Here is an 18543-nt window from a genome sequence, read left to right as displayed (position 1 = left end):
CTGTTTTTTCAGTACAATATCTCTCAGAGAAAAAAAGGGGTGGGATGTCAGTAACATCCATAATAATAGAGTTACCAGACCTTTTTTTTTTAGAATGTACTGTAAGACTCAGTCCTAGATGATGCACACCCAATAGACAGGCAAAAATTTGCCAAACCTTGTTCTGTATTACACACCCATTGAACATTTTGGGTGGAGAACCTCCAAGGTCAAGTTCAGTTCTTTAAAAATATTTCCATTTCTACATTGTATACAGATGAAGTGGCAAAATGTCACAACCCCTAAACCTTGGTAGCCTTTTCTATTGCAACTGTAACTAAGTTTCCCAGAAGACATCTGTGTTTCATCGTGGGAGATACTGTACCAGTGCTAAAGTTTAACGTATCCCTCTTGTTGCAGATTACAAATTTGCCTAAGTTGCCATTTCTTCCTTGCCTATATGGAGGCATATTGTCTACTTATGAGCCCACTGCAGGTCTAACAGGCAAATGGCAAGGGTCTCTCCTCCATACTATGTTTGCCTCAACCTGTTTTTATTGATTCAGTTATTTTCTGTATCATTTTTAGAACATTTCTCATCTAAAACCATGAAATGTTCAATTACTGTGAACTGAATTCACATGCTCAAAGCCAGTTTCTCAGCATATGACTTTGCCATTTCTGCCAGTGGTTTTGCTCAAAGTTTAGGGGATTTTTAACACCAGCATGAGTGAAGCAGAAGCCACAAGGCAACATTAAACAAGTTCTGCATGTGTCCCAAGCCAGCGAATGTGCCAGGAATACTTTGAAGAGCCATTGCTCTGAAAGAACACAGTTCACAGAGGTTTGCATTTGGCTGGTTGAAGGTCACCACTAGCATGTGGGTCAGGTCAGCCCTACAGCAGACTCAGATCTGTGCATCTGGGCCAGGCAGGTCTCACGTGGTTCCTCCCCTGCATTCCTTTCCACAACCACACCTTCAAGGTTTCAGGCTTGCTTCCCCATCCACCCAGCAGTTCAAAGGCCCACACTCTGCAGTAAAAGTTAAAGTCAGGTGCCTCCAGCCCAGTCATCGCCTTTCTGGCTTTTTCCTTCACTTAAATGCCCACTGAATCTCCTTTCCCACATGCAGAACTTGTCCTGTGTGCGTTCACTTCTCCAGAACAAACGATTTGGAATAAAGGTGCAGTCTTGCAGTAACAATTGCATTAACTATTTATTCCACTGAGACAAAAGATGAGTCAACAACAGCTTCTCAGATATGGAAGAACTTTTAGTTTCTACTACCAAAATTATTTTCTCATCAGGGTTTGTCTTCCACAAAGAGACCTGACCTAAAGGTGTTTGTACCTGCAACCAGGTGACTCAAGGCAAAGTGTCAACATAGTACTTGACACCTTTTGGCGTGTAGGGCTTCAGAGAGGAGAAAGACGAAACCAGACACATGATGCTGATAAGAATTTCTTTTTATGTTATTCCAATAAAAAATACATTCATACAGAAATATAACAATCTTGCAAAAAACAATTTCAAATAAAATCTTGTAAAACAAAATTTTTACAAAAATCTTACAAAGAGATTCTTTAGATAACAGGGTGCTTCAAAAACAAAAAAAGAAATTTCACTAATAGAAACTTTTTCTTCTTAAATTTCAAGCAAAAATGTTTTATTTTTTTTTTTTTATTTTTCAGCTTGATTGAGGCTCAGTTATCACCTGAACAAAATGTACTTGCTTATTAAGAAAATTACAGGCATTTGACATATGGCACACAGCCCCACCCCATCCACACAAGTCTGATGGTATTTCACAATTGAGACAAGCCAGTGCAAGTTTAATTTTTTTTTTTGTTTGGGGTTGGTTTTTTTGTTTGTTTCTTTTTGCTTTTGTTAACTTTTTTATAAGAAATATGGCTAAGCCAAGACAATGCAAACAAGGAGTTAAAAACACAACAAAACCCAACCCTAAATAGAAATCCATTTTCTGAGAAATTTTGTTTGGTTTGGGGAAGAAAAAAAAAGTGCATTTTCAGGCAATTTAAACCAAAATGAAATGAGAATGATTTAAGCCTGTGTGTTCCTTAGAACCAGATCACTTGCATATACTTTTTTTAAACCACTTATCTACATACATTTCCAGGAAGATATACCAAAATATTAGCATAGTAAGCAAGACCGATAATAAATAGAAAAAGAAACAGGTCACATGTTTCATTGCATTGACTGTAGTGAGCTGGCTTAAAAAAAAAAAAAATACTGCTTTTGGACAGACTATTTCTACTCTAGGAAAAAACAGTCTTTATTTTAGCTGAACTATGTAAAATTAGAGCTCAACCACCACAACGACTAGCTCACTTACAGCTCCTCCAGTAAGCTGGAAGGCCAAAACCCAAGTGTACTTCATCTGCACACAGCTAATATTCTTTCAGCATGCCAATATTCGGTTCATATCATTCTTAAATGGCCACAGATACGCTATTCCAGACAACCTAATAACTACAAAACACAGTCAGCAGTCTGAGAAGGACTGAATGCCAACAAAGCCTTTAGCATACCATTAAGCTAAAGGTAAAGCCTCTAAAAATGCTAGATTTTAATTAACTGTATCTTTCATTTCTTTGTCTCCTTAATGACTGTATTGCGGGGGGGAGAGGGAATATTTTGACGGGCTGTGGCATTTTCTAGCTATGTGTTCTAATTCTTTTCCTTTTAAAAAAAATATTTATATATTATCTATATATATACACACATACACAGACTGTACACACAAATATACATACACAATTATTTTTCTGCCCACTTTAAAAAAAAAAAGTAATATAGTTTCTTTCTGTATGACCAACAGATAGCTAGATATATAGATGTGAAACTTGTGCCTTTTAAGCAAATACATCTTTTAATACTTCTGTATCTTTCATATGTATGAAAACTTGACATATTAAGTACGGTTGGGGTGTGTATATACACAGTTGTTGTGCAAGGTCAATATAAAAAAAGTCTCAAGGTGGCAGAACTGGTCAGGTATTCAATTGGCATATGCATTATACTGTAACACAGTCAAATTGTCTAAGTTAAACAAATACTGTACTGACATGAACGACTTTTCTCTATATTTGTCTTTGTGAAGGAGGACCCTGGAAGTAACCTTTTTTCCCCTCATATTATACATTTGATACAGTACAATGCCAGGTGAAAAGAGAGCCTTAATAAAGCATGCATCACCCATACCCCTGTATAAGACCCCCTACAAGAGAAGGTCACTTGCATAAGGCACCATTATTAAGGTCAACAGTGCATTAACAGCTAGAAAACCAGAAGTTAGTCCTCAAGGCATAAATAAGAGAAAAATTAGCTGCATGAGAAAAATCAGTTTCTAACCAATAGTGGTTTTATCCACCCAACAGAAAAAATTATTCATGTTCCATACATTATGTAACATTAGACCAATTGTATTTTAGCTGCTCTTAACTAGAATCAAAACTGCAGTCCTGATTAAAGAATGGAAAAGCATATAGTTCCCCAGAACCATGCAATAACCTTTGTATTATAATGAAAAGTTATAGTTGTGTTACATTTGTAAATACACAGCTTATACAATGGATTACAAATGAGCTCTGTAGCAAGTAAAACAAGCTACTTGACACATTGCACGTTTAATAGCTGCACCAGACACCTAAAGCTCCTCTCACACAGGAACGGGGAGGTCCCCCATCTCCATTCTGGCATCCTGACTCTTTTTATTCCCCCCTTCCCCCTCTCCGTTTTCCCTCTAAAAAGGTGCAGACACCCCTCCCCCCACCCCTTGGAAATGATTGGTGGTCGTCCCATCTCACGAGATATTCCTCACATACAAGACATTCAGACTATTTTTTTTTCTCTTACAGTTATAAAACAACCACAAGAAAAAAAATGTGCCTCAGCATACAGTCATCAAGAGATCCTCATCGCATACAGTCGCCCAATCATTAACATTCTCAGTGCACATGCTCACGGCAAAGGCTTAGGAGCCACTCAGAAGGTTAGATACCAGTGTATGAGTCCAGGAAACCCCAAACATCACGCACCGCGGTTGCTATGCCGTTTCTTACATGACTTATTAGCCCTCAAAAGACCTTCAAGGAAGTGAGGTCCTGGAGGCAACTGGGTAGGGTGCAAAATGGCATGCTTTGGCTGGAACACGCATCCCTCTGCTCAAGGCTCTTCAACCTTGATGCCTCTTAGCCCGCAGGATTCACCTCTTGACCCATTCAGAGGTGTCTCTTCATGTGAAGGGCCAGGTGGTCAGACCTGGAAAAACACCTGCAAGGCAAGAGTCAGGTTGTGCGTTAGCCCATGGCTGCTGGCACGCACGATGCAGTACACGTGGCTGAGGCACCCCCCCTTGCTCTGCTACTCCAAAACACAGGTGGTGGAGGAGGGATTTGGCATTCCAGGGATGCACGGGAGCACTCAAGGTGTCTGTGGGCACCCAGGAGCTCTGCAGATGGGTGGTAACATTAGGGACTTCTCAACACTCATCTGCACCATCGGGCTACAAACCACATCCCAATGATTAGGAAAATGGAAGGTTTTTTTCCCCTCAGTCTAAATATACAATAGTCCCTTAAAAATACCAGACACAATTGCATTCCCAAATGATTTCTTCACAAGTGAAAAGCAGCCTAGACTCACTTTTCCAATAAACATTAAAAATAACTACTTTGAAAGGTGCATTTCAGTCACATACCTGTCACAGTGACTACATTTAAAAGGCTTGGCACCAGTGTGCTTTCTGAAGTGTCTGGTTAATTCATCACTTCTTGCAAAACGCCACTCACACCCTTCCCATGAACATCTGTAAGGCTTTTCCCCTACAAAGAAAGCAGATTACACATTAGTCATGACTTCATTCAAAGAAAGATAAGGTGCTATCCCATTCATTTTCTATGTAAACCTCCTCCACCCCCCAAAGACAGCTGATTTTATTTAACCTATCTGAATGCTTCAGAACATGTATGCAAAGAAGGCTTGCAAAATTCATCCACAATTCCTACTTAAGCATCTTGCTTCAACAGCACATCAAATAATCTCATTCTTATTAAAAAAAAAAAAAAAAAAAAAAAAGGTGATTAAACAGGCTCACAGGAAACAATGAAATCCAACCTTGTCCTATTCCAGTTCATCCGTAATGGCAGGATTTCTCCCAAACAGGTATCGTTCACCTCATAAAGGTGATTAAAGACAGCACAGCTAGGCTCCAAAATGCAATTAGGCTACTGTATTGCATCAAAGACCTCTGTCACTCGCTCATCTGCATAACATGCAACCTCCTTTCTGCTGAGCCACATATTCTTGGAAAAGCCTGCACACCACTTTGAACACTGCTATTTCAGCATTCAAGAAATACCACTTCCATTCACAGGAACGTTCTCAGCCACACAGCACCAGGACAACAGTTCTGCAATACTTCTGAGGCCAGCAGCTATTTATGTCTGCTCAACCACCACGGTTCCAGTGGAAGTTGTTCTTTCCTCTTGAAATAATCTTGTTTTATCTGACTTCTGCATGACAATGGGAGCATCTGAGCTTGCTCAGACTTCCCATAAAAGCCACAAAATGTTGAGCTCATGAGTCAAAATAGGATCTTTTCCTTGAATTCTCTTACCACATCTTGGGGGGAAAAAAAAAGACAAAAAACAAAAAACCAAACCAAACAAACAAACAAAAAAACCCCACAAAACACTGTCTAGGTCTTTGGATTGGCACACCAAGAATGCCAGGCCAGTTCCTTACATTAAGCGATAACTATTGAGCCAAGCTATAGCTCTCCATTTCTAACTGCTGTCATAAAGAGATGTCAAATAATAATGCTCAAACAAACAAATCGGCACGCTACTTCAACCATAAAATATTTATAAAAGCCCTGAAGTGTCTATCTTCCTCACTTTCTTACTCAGTAACACACAGGATTGTTATTTTTAGTTCAGGTTCCATAACAATAAAATGCTGTTGCTCAGTGTTTCGGGATGAAATTATACAGTAAATCCTAAATTTCTAAGTCCAATTAGGCAGATATGTTAGAAGAACTACAACACACTGTGGCTTTCCAAGATTTTTGCCATTAACGACAGTACAGAAAGCTGTTAAATGATTTACAACTATAGCTATACTTTATAAAATCAAGGCCTTAGGATGCCTGATAGAATAGACCCGATGTAGGCCAAACCATGAAAACAAGCTCTTACAGTATTTAATGATCTGACTGATTCTTGGATATGATGTTCCTTTTTTGCAAGGAAGTCTCAGCTTGCTTTTGTTTTAGAAATAAACATCAACAAAGGTCTAGCACCTATTTTGGCTAGACCTTTGCTCCTGAAGGCCACATGCCATTGCAGCTTCCCGACTACTGCCTGTTTAGACAAGCGGCTCCTATTCTCTAGGGCAGAGAACCAGTCTACCACCAACTCTCTTGGCTTCAGCTCGCTTGCGAAGAGAATGAGGAATGATGTCGTCCATGCTGGTAAGCCTCTACTACTATTACATCATCTCTCCAAACCTGGGCTCCCACCCAGTGACTGTGTAACACTGTGACACCACCACCGTCAGGGGTAGTCCTTACAGCACTTGCCAACTCTTAATAAGCATATGGTTACTAACCTGTATGAGTGCGCTGATGTGCTTTCAGATGTGAACTTTTGGTGTAAACTTTCCTGCAACCGTTAAAATGACACCTGTGAACACGCCTTCTGCCATCTGGCGAGGTGTCACCATTGGTGGGTGTACCTTTTTCTGCAGTCTTTCCAGCGGTACCGGTACGAATTTTCCCCGGTGAATGCAACTCACCCGGCGTACAATTCCATAGCTGGGAAGAAGGCTCCTTGCTCAGCTCGGGAGACGAAGGGGGAGTGGAAGTGACAGATGAACTCAAGTTTCCTGAACTGGCTAAAACATCGCTTATAGGGTCAGAGGTAAACTTTGTTGTGGGCGAGAGCTCCTCAGAGCTGTCTGAAGATTCACTGCTCACGTCAGAATTCAAACTGTTGGTCTCTAAGTTCTGACTAGTAAGATTGTCCTCTTTTGGGATACACGTGTTCTTCAGTTCAGATTCCTCCTTTTTCTCACGTGCCAGAATAATTTTGGTCCAGAGATCCTCTTGGCTATCAAATTTGATTTCAGATGCAGAAACATAACAGGGTTCACTTTGAAGATACCGTTCCAGTTCCAGACATGTCTAAGTGAAAGAGAAGGAAGAAAAAAGAGAAAAGTTACAAGCTAGATTAAAAATAAACCCAATTGTATTTTACACTTCAAAAAGCATTCAGGAATGTAGTATGTTCGATTTGAGGTTTCTAGGTTCAAAACAAATTAAAGGCTCCTCCAGCCATAACTAGGTGACTGTTACGATGAAAAGAAATCAGTTTTCGAGACCTGGGCAGAAGTTCAAACGCACAGTTGAAGGTACAAGTCAGCTTTGGTTTCCAAAATAGCATTCTAATGAGTCAGTCAAATTATCATCGCTCTCATCATAAAATCTGTGTTTTTAGTAGGCTGATGTTGAAAAGGACCATAGAGAACCACAACAAATAATTACACTTTGCTCTTGCACCTCGCCTAATTTCAAGTTGTTTTGTATCTCTCTCACACAAACATGAGGCTGAAAGGACCCAACTGAGCACAATGTGCTCCAACAGGCAGTTAAAACCCAAACGCTGTGTCAGAAAACAAAGCCACATTTCAGCATGGCTGCAGAGCTGCTGGCCTGTCTTCTGGGGACATCAATGGAGCAGCAGACATCCTCCCATTTCCTGTGCATGAGAACACAGCACACTCAACTTTCAAAGAATGTCACTTCCAAGCACCCTGGCATGCACACCACAGCACTCGAACTGCTCCCATGCATGTTCGGAGGAACACGGGGAACTTCAGCAACAGAGGAGAGGGGAGAAAAAAGTTCCAGAATAAAAATGTCCTATTCTATAGGATGCAAAACGGGAAATGACTCTGAGGTCCTGCTGGGAGTCCCACAATGAACAAGAACTTTATCTACTGGCCAAGAGTGCAACTGTATGAGTCATCTCTCTCTTTCTTTCACGCAATGCCAAAGGAGACTTCCTTTTAAAACTCTGACCATCTGCCAAGAAAGTACTCTGTTCAAATATACATGCAACAGTACATGGACAACTTCCCCCCACCCCCTCCCCCCCCAACATTCCCCCTCTCCTCCCTGAAATGAAACAAAACAAAAAACAAAACTACTCTAAATGGGTGAAGCTGTGGGTTTCAATTTTAATTCACACTTTTGACTTTCTAGTCATTTTCAGAGAAAAAACAAAAAAAAAAAAAAAAAAAGGTATGAGCTGTTATGGCAACAAGCTGATGTTTTGGGATTATTCTTTCCACTACAGGAAACGATCCATAGGGAAGCTTTGCACAGAAAATGGACACATCAAGTTTCCATACCAAACTCTACTCATTTTAGCAAGATCATGTCTTCCAAGTCCAGTAGCAAAACCTGATCCCAAATGCCACACATTCCCCTCGCAGCCCCATCCGATCTGTCCAAGAGCTGAGCCGCCATGGGAGCAGCCTCCTTTCTCCCCCAGCAACGCTCCAGTAAACTGGGTCACATGTTCTGGCCAGGCTGGGAATGTGGGCAAAAATAGGAAAAAAAAAAAAGAAAAACCGACCAAAACATAAACCAACCCCCAAAACAAACCCACCCCTGCACACAATATTTATGTATTTGTCTATAATTAGGTAAATGGGTGGCAATGCACATTAAAAACACAAAAAGGTTTCGACAGGGACAACATAATAGCGTATTGATTTTCCATGAAAACAGGTTAAAAAGCATTTATTAAGATCTTGTTAAACTTTCATATTCCCAGCTAATTTAAATTCCTCATTAGGTAGATTAGTAATGCGGACCGGAGTGAAGCTCTCTCCGAGTTTAAATGCCTCTGAAGGCTACTGAGAACGAGGGCTGGCCCTTCGCCAAAAACCCAAATGCCTGAAGGAAACTACTTAGCTCCATTTCAATCACGTACTATGAAGCTGCCTCTCTGAAAGAGGAAAGGGGAGGGCGGGAGGGGATGAAAAGAAAAAAAAAAAAAAAAAAAAAGGCATTGCATACAATTAGGAGGCATGTGAAGGTTGTAACACTTTGCATTTCAACCTTCTCGGAAAGGCTCCTTCATCCTTCTGAGAAGCCAGCAGGTATTTGATCCGGTCACCCGGCTGAGCAGCTCCCGGCTGGGGAGCAGAGTCAGCGGCCCCGGCCCCCCCGAGCCCATGCAAAAATGTCAGCGGCCACAGCAGCTCCTGCCGTCCCGCTGTTTGGATCAAATTATGGAGGGGGGGAAAAAAAAAAAGAAAGAAAAAAAAAAAAAAAAACAGGAGAAAAAAATAAAAAAAAAATAATGAAGTAAAAGCAACAAAATATGTCCATTAAAGGAAAGGAGCCTCCGTTCTTCCTCCTTCCCGACCAAGGCAATTAGCACCAGGGGATCGCTGTCATATGACTGACAACTCACGGACTCTACAAAGCTCCCTGCGCCGGGAAACTGCTACAATATATACATATATATACGCACACACATATATGGGTACATATGTGTACATACAATCCTGTAGTTCCCCCCCCCCATCATCGCCAGGAAAGCAAAAACAAAAAAAAATGAAAAAACAAAACAAAACAAAACCAAACAACAAAAAACACAGCAAGGGGTGAAAAGCAGCCCGTGGCCAAGGCAGGGAGCTCGGATGACAAGACCCAGCTGTGGAGTTTGGACCTGGTACAAGCGCAAAACTTTTGCCAGGACTCGGTGTGGAGCAGGCGGGAGCGGAGCGCCGGGCCCCGGGCCACTGCGGGAGCGGGGCGCGGAGCGGCGCGGAGGGGCGCGGAGCGGAGCGGAGCGGGCGGGCCCGCCGCCGAGCTGACAGCCCCGGCCGGCGAGGCGAGACGGAGATGCGCAGCTCCTCACATTCACCTCGGGACTCTTCCCTCCCCCAAAAGCCGTCTTAGTTAAACCCGAAACACCTGCTTCAAAACAGCTCTACACATTTGTGCTTAAAATTCTCCCCAAACTCGTTGCTGACACTCGGGCCTTTTTTTTTTTTTTTTTTTTTTTTTTGGCTTTATTTTTTTTTTTTTTTAATCCGCTCATCCTTTAATACGGTTGTAAAAAAAAAAAAAAAAACAACCCCGACAACAACAACAACATCGACATCCTCATTTACCTGTTGCCAATATTCCTCCAGGGACGGCAAGGCTGAGAAGTAACCCGTGTCGTGCACAATCTGGAGTTCCTGGAAGATGCTGCACATTGGGAGAACATCCATGTCTCAAGTTGCAACAACAAAGTCAGTGCTGGTTACCAAAAATACAGATGCCTCCTTTATGTGCAGGGGTTGAGGGGTGTGTGCGGGGGGGTGTCAAACCTCTGCTCTCAGTCTCCAAGCCCCCCCCCCTTCCTCCAGAGAAGAAAAACAAAAAAAAACAAAAAAAAAATTGTATATATAGAGAGATATATATTAATTCCTTGAGGAGCTTAGGGAGGAAAAAAGACCCAAAGTTTCATGCAAAGTTTAATTGCACAGCAAGGCAGGACGTCTCCCGAGGCGGCCGCGGCGGCTCTCCCCTCCCGCGGCCGGCGGAGGACACTTGCGCAGGAGCGGACCCAATATTTGCAAACACGGCGCTGACTGCGAATGTAACCCCCTGCAAAACTTCCCTATTCAAAGCTCTGCCCGGCCGCGCCGCCGCCCCCGCCCCCCGCGCCCTCCCCCGCCCCGCGTGATCCCATTACGCCGCCGGCCGCCGCCGCCCAATCTCCGCCACGCACTCCGCGCCCCGCGTGCCAATGATGTCAGAGCCGCCCAATCGCCGCGCGGCAGGCATCGCGGCTCCTCCTGGCGTGACCGAGCCTGGCCGTGACGGCTCCCGCCATTGGCCCGATTCGAAATTCGCCCCCTCCTGATTGGCGAGCTCGGCGGCAGGCTATTTTTAGCAGGGTATATAAAGCGGGGAAAGTGGCTGTCTTTTCGGGAGGGGAGGTGTGTGCTGGCGGAGCGAGCGAGGCAGGCCGGCCGCGCGCGGTGCCGTGCCGGCGGCGGGCGCGGAGGGCGCTGCGGAGCCGCCCGCCGCCGTGAGGGGGGCGGAGGGGGGGCTGGCTGCGGCCGGGGAGGCCTTCCCCCCGCGGGACGGCCCTGGCGCGGCGGCCGCGCTTGCCCGGCAGGACTCGGCCGCTCCTGGAGCCTCCTCCGCGAGGTGTCCAGGCGAAACCCACGTACTCTGCAGGTCTCCTGGGTCACGGTTTTCCAGTGAGCGGGAGGGCTAGGAAGTTATTTTTCTTTCTTTGCCCTCTAAGGGACACCTGAGACCTTCGTTGACGCTTCAGTGGGGGAGCTGGGCGTTGCAGCAGAGCAAGGGGGTAGTTGTAGTGGGGCTCTGCACAAAACGTCTGGCCTCCGTGGGGCAGGGCCACGCAGTCCCCCCTGGGGGTGGGTGCTGTGGTGGGTGTCCTGTATCGCTGGGCAGCACTTCTCCAGGGGAAGTTTGGTGCCCACTTCCACGGAAGCACAGATACTTGCATGTTGGTCTCAGGGCACCACCTTTTTGAAGAGTAGACCTGTCAATGAGATGGATGTCTTAATGTAGTTGAAAAAAATGCAATTGTTAGCTTTCCAAAGGAGTGTCCACCACGTGGAACAACCACTCTTTATGTGTTTCTTTTTAATAAAGGCCTTCTAATTTTGTGCTGATGTTTCCATTGTAACCTCTACTCTTACTTGCATTTTCCCATATTTCTCTGTGTCTGTTGCTAGTTACCTACAGATGGTAACTAAAGTACTTACTTTCTGTTTCTTCTGCCTACTGTCTTCTGCAAGCTAGGGATCGCAGGTGTGAAAATGTAAGTAACTTTCCATCCCCTAGCCCCTCAAAAACTATTAATATCCTGAGTCTATAAACAAACAACTGGTGTCCATAGTTGGGTTTTCCTGTATCTGTGAAAAAAAAAAAAAAAAAAGCATAAGGTCAGTTAGAGCATTATTTCATGTTTAGAAAAACAAACCTGTGCTGAAGACTCAAAACATCTAAATCCAGAGGACTAAGCTAGTTGGCTTAGGCAGTAACTCTTTACTTGGCTTCACGTGGCCAGACACAATTACCTATCCAAAATTGCTTTGCAGACAACAGATAATGAAGATAGGTTTGTGTCTGCTTGTGGCCAAAGCTAGATCCTCTGAACAAAAGTGTGGAAGAAAAAAAAAAAAAAAAGCCCTCTTAAGTAGATGAATTATACACCTTACTTGAGCCTACTTTTAGTTGTGTAGACTTAAATTTTTTGTGGCCTGAAATGTGATGTGGGCTCCAGTCAAATATAACCTGGTAATACAGCTCTGGAAATCTAAATCCTTAGTATTCGTTTAACTTACCTGCTTCCTCTTTGCTTGAAAATAAAATCTCCATAGTGGCAGTGAATGCAACTCTATGCTCTTTTTGTTTTACACTTGCCCCGTTTTAGCTGTGTTTCATGTAAGAGAGATCTGGTCTTGTTGGAGACTGAATGAGATGTACTTTGCCCATGTGGAATCTGAAGCATAAAAATCTTCTTTCGTACAGTTATCTTCAGATGGACAGTATCTCCAGGTGAAGGACAGCTGGGGATAGCAGATGTAAATTGACGGAGATGCAGTATTTAAAAGAAAGGTCCTTTAGTAAAATGCATTTTTAGTTGACAAGGTTTTCTGCCCTTCTGCCAGTCTGTGATTTGTTGAGCAAGATTAAGATTATTGCCATAGGGAAAAAAAAAAAGCAAATCAAAGAAAACCAGGGTACAGATGTGACTGTGGTGCAGTAAAAGCTATTTAAGTTATGTCCTGATTAAATGCTGGCTTTGATTAGGCTGCTATCAATGGGCATTTAAAAGAAAATTAACATAAGTGTCACTGAATGTGTTAGTTCTAGGTTGCGACTGTATTAACAAATTTTAACCTTAAATAACAAAAAGCATCATTAGAACTAAAGGTCAATCTCAGATAAGAAAGAATGGATAAGACTGTGTTGAGTGAAGTAAACAGACATGGTGTTTTTACCCAGTATATATTTAATCAGGGAATTAAAATGAAACGGTGAGTCAATAACATGCTGTGGTTTAGGAGGCTGTTCCATGGAACACAAGCTGAAGGGAAACTGCTGGCACTAACAGCAGCAAGGTGGAACGAAGGGATGGTGTGTGAGTTGAAGGGAATTTATTGTAGTCTGTGGAGGGTAATAAACATTAGGACAAATTTTAATAGGCCTCAAAATGAAAGAATGGACTAGTGGAGATACTTGAAGATATAATTTGTCCCTAATAGTCCCTAATGACTTTCTTCAAGCTACACGTAGTAGTAAAGTTTAAAATATCTATTTTATACCACTGGGATTTTTTTTTAATCATGTGCCAGGGTGGAATTTACCTTGAAAACCTTAAGTGAAAACATGTTCTAACTTAAAAAAACTCAAACCAAAATCAGTCAGTCCCCTGGGACTAGACCACTTTATTTAGACGTGCCAACCAGAGACAGACCACTGATTTAGAGCAGAAGGCTGTTTATTTCTGGTAGTGGTGAAGGATGCTGAAGCATGTGCACTGAATGGGCAGTACTGGTGGGTAGGGAAGGAATACGGCTATTGAGTTCCTTGGGTAAATGTCCTGTGACTGCCGTACAGCTAATTCAGTATGTGTGCCCCTGATTATGTAGAGGTAGTCACAGTTTTACTTCCCATCCTGTAAATGCTTGGTGTGTTTTTAACTCTGTATGATCTAGGGCATTTATGAAAGTAGCAAAAATTAGTACAAATTATATAGGATTACTCCAAATGTCGGTGTTCTGCCTGCAGAGTTGCACAACGGCTTTTAAGTAGGACTGTCCACAATTTAGGATAATCAGCCAATTTACCCCTTTAAGGCTGCTGATTTACAAATATGTGCAGGGAAAAAAAGCTCTGTGTGCTTTAATTTTTTTTTGGTTCATTAATTTTAATAAGGTTCTGTCTGAAAAGCCGTATTGCCACATTAAATGTCCCACCACTTCTCTGTAGTAACTGCTTTTGTCAGGGATGGTGGACTGTTCCTGGAAAACCTGCTCTTGAGCACAGTGGGTGACAGACGGTGTTTTCCAGGTGGGCTGAGCTCCACATGAGGCAGGGGGAGCACCTGTTCTGTTCTTAGAATATTCATGCATTTTTAGAGGACACATTAACTTGCTTTGCACTGTATTCAGTGCTCAGAGTAAGAAGAGGCAAAAGCCTGGAAATGGTTCATGTGCAGCTAGATACAGGGACGTTAGATGAAATGGGCAGGAATCAATAGCTTGTGGTTTGATTAGAATAAATGGACTTTATTTGGGGAAAAAGGGAGAGTGTCAAGTGCGTGAAAGCATTGTTGGTTAGCAGAGAAGAACACTACTTGAAATGATCTGCTTCTGAGGTGGTAAGATGCTAAATCGAAAACTAGCATGCAATGTGATTCTACCACAGATAAAGTAAATGCTCTTTGAGGATGTATAAATAGAACTGTTATGAGTAGGCAGGCAAGTGGGGTGATTCCTGATCTGTCACTGGCAAAATTAGAGAATTACATTTCAGACCATAAGCTATCCTGAGACAGAGCGAAAGGTAAAAGAATTAAAAAAGAAATAATGTCAAAAATACAGTTAGGAAGGATTTAAGTAAATGTGACCTGAACTTGTTCATCAGACGCAGAAAACAGTTAGGAGAGGTGATGGGTTGCCCTACAAATACTGGTAAACAGTTAACCAGAATGGAGGGGAAAAATTGTTGTCATTAGCTAATGTGAACAGAACATGAACCAGTGACCCACAACTGAGTCAGATATTGTGGTGTTTTTTTTTTCTGTTTTGTTTTGTTTTGTTTTTAATCTTTGGACCAAATCCGGAGCAATGTAATTTCTGCAGTTTACCTGTTACAGAGCCCTGGAGTTCGTGCTTTTAAGCTCCTGTTTTCACTCCTAGATGCGCCTAAATGGTCAACGAGAAGGTAGCGCTCTGAGAACTGGTCTGTGATGGTCATCAGCACCCAGCAACAGCATTAGAACAAAAGTTGTTGGCAGACAATCCTTTTCAGACAGACGTACTGTAGAATGTCTTCCTTAAGCCTGCATACCCTCACCTTGAAGGCAATTACATTTTACATTTCCATAACTAGCACTGGAAAGGTGATTCTCTCTTTCGGTGATGTAATTATGAGTGACGGTCCTCTAATTTCTGGCCTGTTTGCGACCAGTTTATATCTGTTTCCTCATGGGCTGGTGTTGTCTTTTTGCTTTAAATAGGTCTTTTTCCTCCCTGCTGCTTAGCTGCTGGACGTATATGTATGAACAAAACATATATTCACTTTCAGCTTTTTCTTGGCTGACTGTATTAGCAAAAAATTAGACCTTATTTCCACAAGACGCTCAGTTGAACAGTCCGCTTAATAGTACACAAGAGTATTATTAGTAGTCACAAATCCTAATTGAATAGGTGCTTCGTGGTTTCTTACATAGCAAATATCACTTACAGGTTTTTAAAGTATTTAAAAGCACTCATCCTATACAGGGTAAATAAAAATTGCGCTTCAAAAAGTTAACAGTTTTCATTTTTGTGGTATCTGAACTTTAGGATGACTCTTTTCTAGCAGTGCATAAAATCTCCCAGGTTTTAGAAGATCTGAATTTCTATTCTTAAAAGAGAAAAAAAACAACCAACCAACCAAACAAAAAAAGACTGAGGTAACCTTCCAAACTTTTATTTCCAAATACAAGTAATAAATAAAAGCACATTTTCTTTGCAAAACGTCTTTAGGAAGGATGGGATTTAGGGTAAGTGTCCTCATAAAGAAGTAGTAAATATGAACAACTGGGACTTGTCTGATGCTAAGTTACTTGGCTGCTTTTAGGAAGTTTTCTGACTGCTTCCCCAGGTGGGGAAGCAGAAATTACTATGATTAATGGTGAAAAAATCAGCTTGAGCTAAGAACAAAAAACCCAAACCCAATGTCACTGGGTGTTTTGTAATTTTCATATGACCATTTCTTTCTTCTTGCCATTGCTAATTAGTGACCGTTATTTAACAGTGCATTAAGCTGGGAAACTTAATTTAGACCAATTTTGGAAGCTGTGAGAAAAGGAACCCAACATGAACCAATCATTTTGTGTGGTGAGAGACTGGAGGACTAATGACAGTTAGAAATAGTTGGGCTGTCTCACCAGCTGCTTGTGAGGCTTAGTAAAAGTATATAGAACTAGATTGTAACTGCAAATTTTCATAGAAGAATGCAAAGAAGTATTTCTAAGCAGTGATGCCAATTAGACACAGGGCAGGCTTGCTTGGAGTGGTTGTGAAACTGCCTTTTCTGGGAATTAGTCACAGCAAGACTAGACAAAGAGTTGTGTGGAAGCCTCAGCCAAGAACGGCAGACCTTTGCTTGGAATGAACTACACGGCCGAGGGTATCTTTTCCAACTTGTAACACCTCTGCTCTGGCTTTATGTGAAGTGCATTATGTGGGTTGTGAGTTTTGTAAAGGGTTTCTCTCTTATGTCACAGTACCCCTTTCTGTGGTGCATGGGAGGAAAAAAAACCTCGCCTCACTGTTGCTGCAACAGTAGGGAGCTTTCCTATTAACAGGGATGGGATGAACCTTCTGGCCCTTGCAACTTGTTTGTCTGGTGCTATGGCACAGGAGAGCAATCTAATTCTGTCTCTTGTTATGAGAAGTGGGAGTTGGTGCCGATTTCCACCCCCTGCCATTAACATAAACTGCAAAATTAGATACAGCATCTCATATATGTATGGCCATATATACCTATTTGAGAGCAAAATGAACTGTGACCTTCTTTGGGACACAAGGAAATAAACATAGTCATTAAAGAGTCAGCACCGTTACCACATAGTGAACCTTTACTCACTGTTCCCACCTATTGTTATTTGAAATATCCCATTTCCTGTTTTCAGTAAGTGTTGCCAATGGGCAGGATTCAGATCTCGTTCACATCAGTGTAACTGGTAGCTTCAGAAGATCAGCAGGGAAAAGGAAATGAAAAGCGAGTGACTATGATGAAGTAATCATGAGTTTCCACTGAAGTGCTCTGGGTTTATTCCCATTCAGTGTCAGACCTCAGCCTGGTGCATGGGAAATCAGGGAAGTTACCATTTGCTGTGTAAGCCCCAAGGCAGGCCCCATCAATATACTCACATTATTGTCATCATTGCTATCATGCACTAGGATGATAGCAATAATAAAATAAGGATATTTACTCTGTAAGTATCTGAGATGAATGGTTATGTATATACATGTATACACCCATGATAACTAGTTACTTGTTGATTCATGGAAGCTTCTTGGATCCTTACTATGAGACTGCAGAGTTGTAAGAAATATATAAGTGACTGTGTAAAAAGAATTTTTTTCCTGAGAGTTTATATTCCAGCCTGGTGAGAAAAAAACAAAACAAAAAAAAACAACAACAAAAAAAAAACCAAACACAAACAAAACAAAAACAAAAAAAAGGCCAGGCTTTGTTCAAAATGCAGGAGGAAGGATTTATTATCCGAATGCTATAATGAGCAAACAGAAACACAAAGGTAATTGGAGGATCATACACACAAAGATTCCTCTCAACTCTCAGTCATCTTTCTCTGCAGGGAGATTTATTGGAAATGTAAATGCCTATAAAGCATTGTGAATCTTTGGCTAATATTATCTCAGTTCCCTAACTATACAAAGAGGATACTACTTCCTTTCTTCAGTCTACGCCAAATGTAAGCTTTGGCCCAAAATCACAGAGATTATGGCAGAGCCAAGGAATGAACTGAGATCTTCTGAGTCCTAATCCAAGTTTGTTATCATAAACTCATCTTTCATTTGCTTTTGAATAACAACCAAAGTGTTAACCTTTTTCCTATACATTTACAACTTGATGGAGTTCTTACCTGTGGCGGTCATTTAATTTCCTGCTGGCAATTTCACAAGCCTTTTAAAGCTTTTTCCCCAAGAGGTAGGCAGCTTCCTTCAAGATTTCTCCAGCAAAGCTTGCCTGTTATCTTTGGAGTCATATACTATGTGATTTTACCTGGTGTTCTCTGTCTTCCTTACCTGTCATTTATATCTAATCCCTCTCCCTCAAAAATATTTAGACATTTTTTAGAAAGTGTCCCAGGAGGTTTTTGCCACATAAAAATAGTTTGCTTTAAATAAGCACTTTTTGCATTTAAATGCTCAAGACAAGTTGCTATTTTCAAGAGGCAAACAATTAAGTTAATATGCATACAGAAAAGCCAAAATCTTTCTAGATCTTTTCCATTCTCTTGCAGCTTAGGAAACTTGTTCATGTGCGGATTTTTTACAAATCTCATTTGGCATTTATTTGCAAATCATTAATTTCAGAGGCATGATAGAAATCAACAGTTGTGTTCTTTGAAACAAATACATTACCTTGTTGTTTTATTTTGAAGGGGAAAATTTTTAACCAGCTGATATTTGTGGTATCATCTGATTTAATATGAAATCACACTTTTCTTTTATAGAATGCTGACGGCC

The 18543-nt window shown here is 41.7% G+C and overlaps 1 protein-coding gene across 1 annotated transcript; it reads right to left on the bottom strand.

Moving 5' to 3' along the window:
- Positions 1-1428: 1428 nt before the first annotated feature.
- Positions 1429-10707, bottom strand: KLF6 (Kruppel like factor 6). The gene is made up of 4 exons (XM_032982695.2): positions 10195-10707; positions 6613-7186; positions 4703-4826; positions 1429-4275 (listed from the first exon to the last, which is right to left on the bottom strand). Exons 1-4 carry the CDS (start codon positions 10294-10296, stop codon positions 4224-4226), a joined length of 852 nt encoding a protein of 283 aa, XP_032838586.1. The 5' UTR covers positions 10297-10707; the 3' UTR covers positions 1429-4223.
- Between the last annotated feature and the right edge of the window lie 7836 nt (positions 10708-18543).

The sequence above is a fragment of the Tyto alba genome, unplaced genomic scaffold, assembly GCF_018691265.1.
Source record: "Tyto alba isolate M040663 unplaced genomic scaffold, T.alba_DEE_v4.0 Super-Scaffold_38, whole genome shotgun sequence".
Classification (NCBI taxonomy): domain Eukaryota; kingdom Metazoa; phylum Chordata; class Aves; order Strigiformes; family Tytonidae; genus Tyto; species Tyto alba.
Note: the sequence above shows the minus strand (reverse complement) of the source record. Positions and strands in the feature narration are given on the sequence as shown.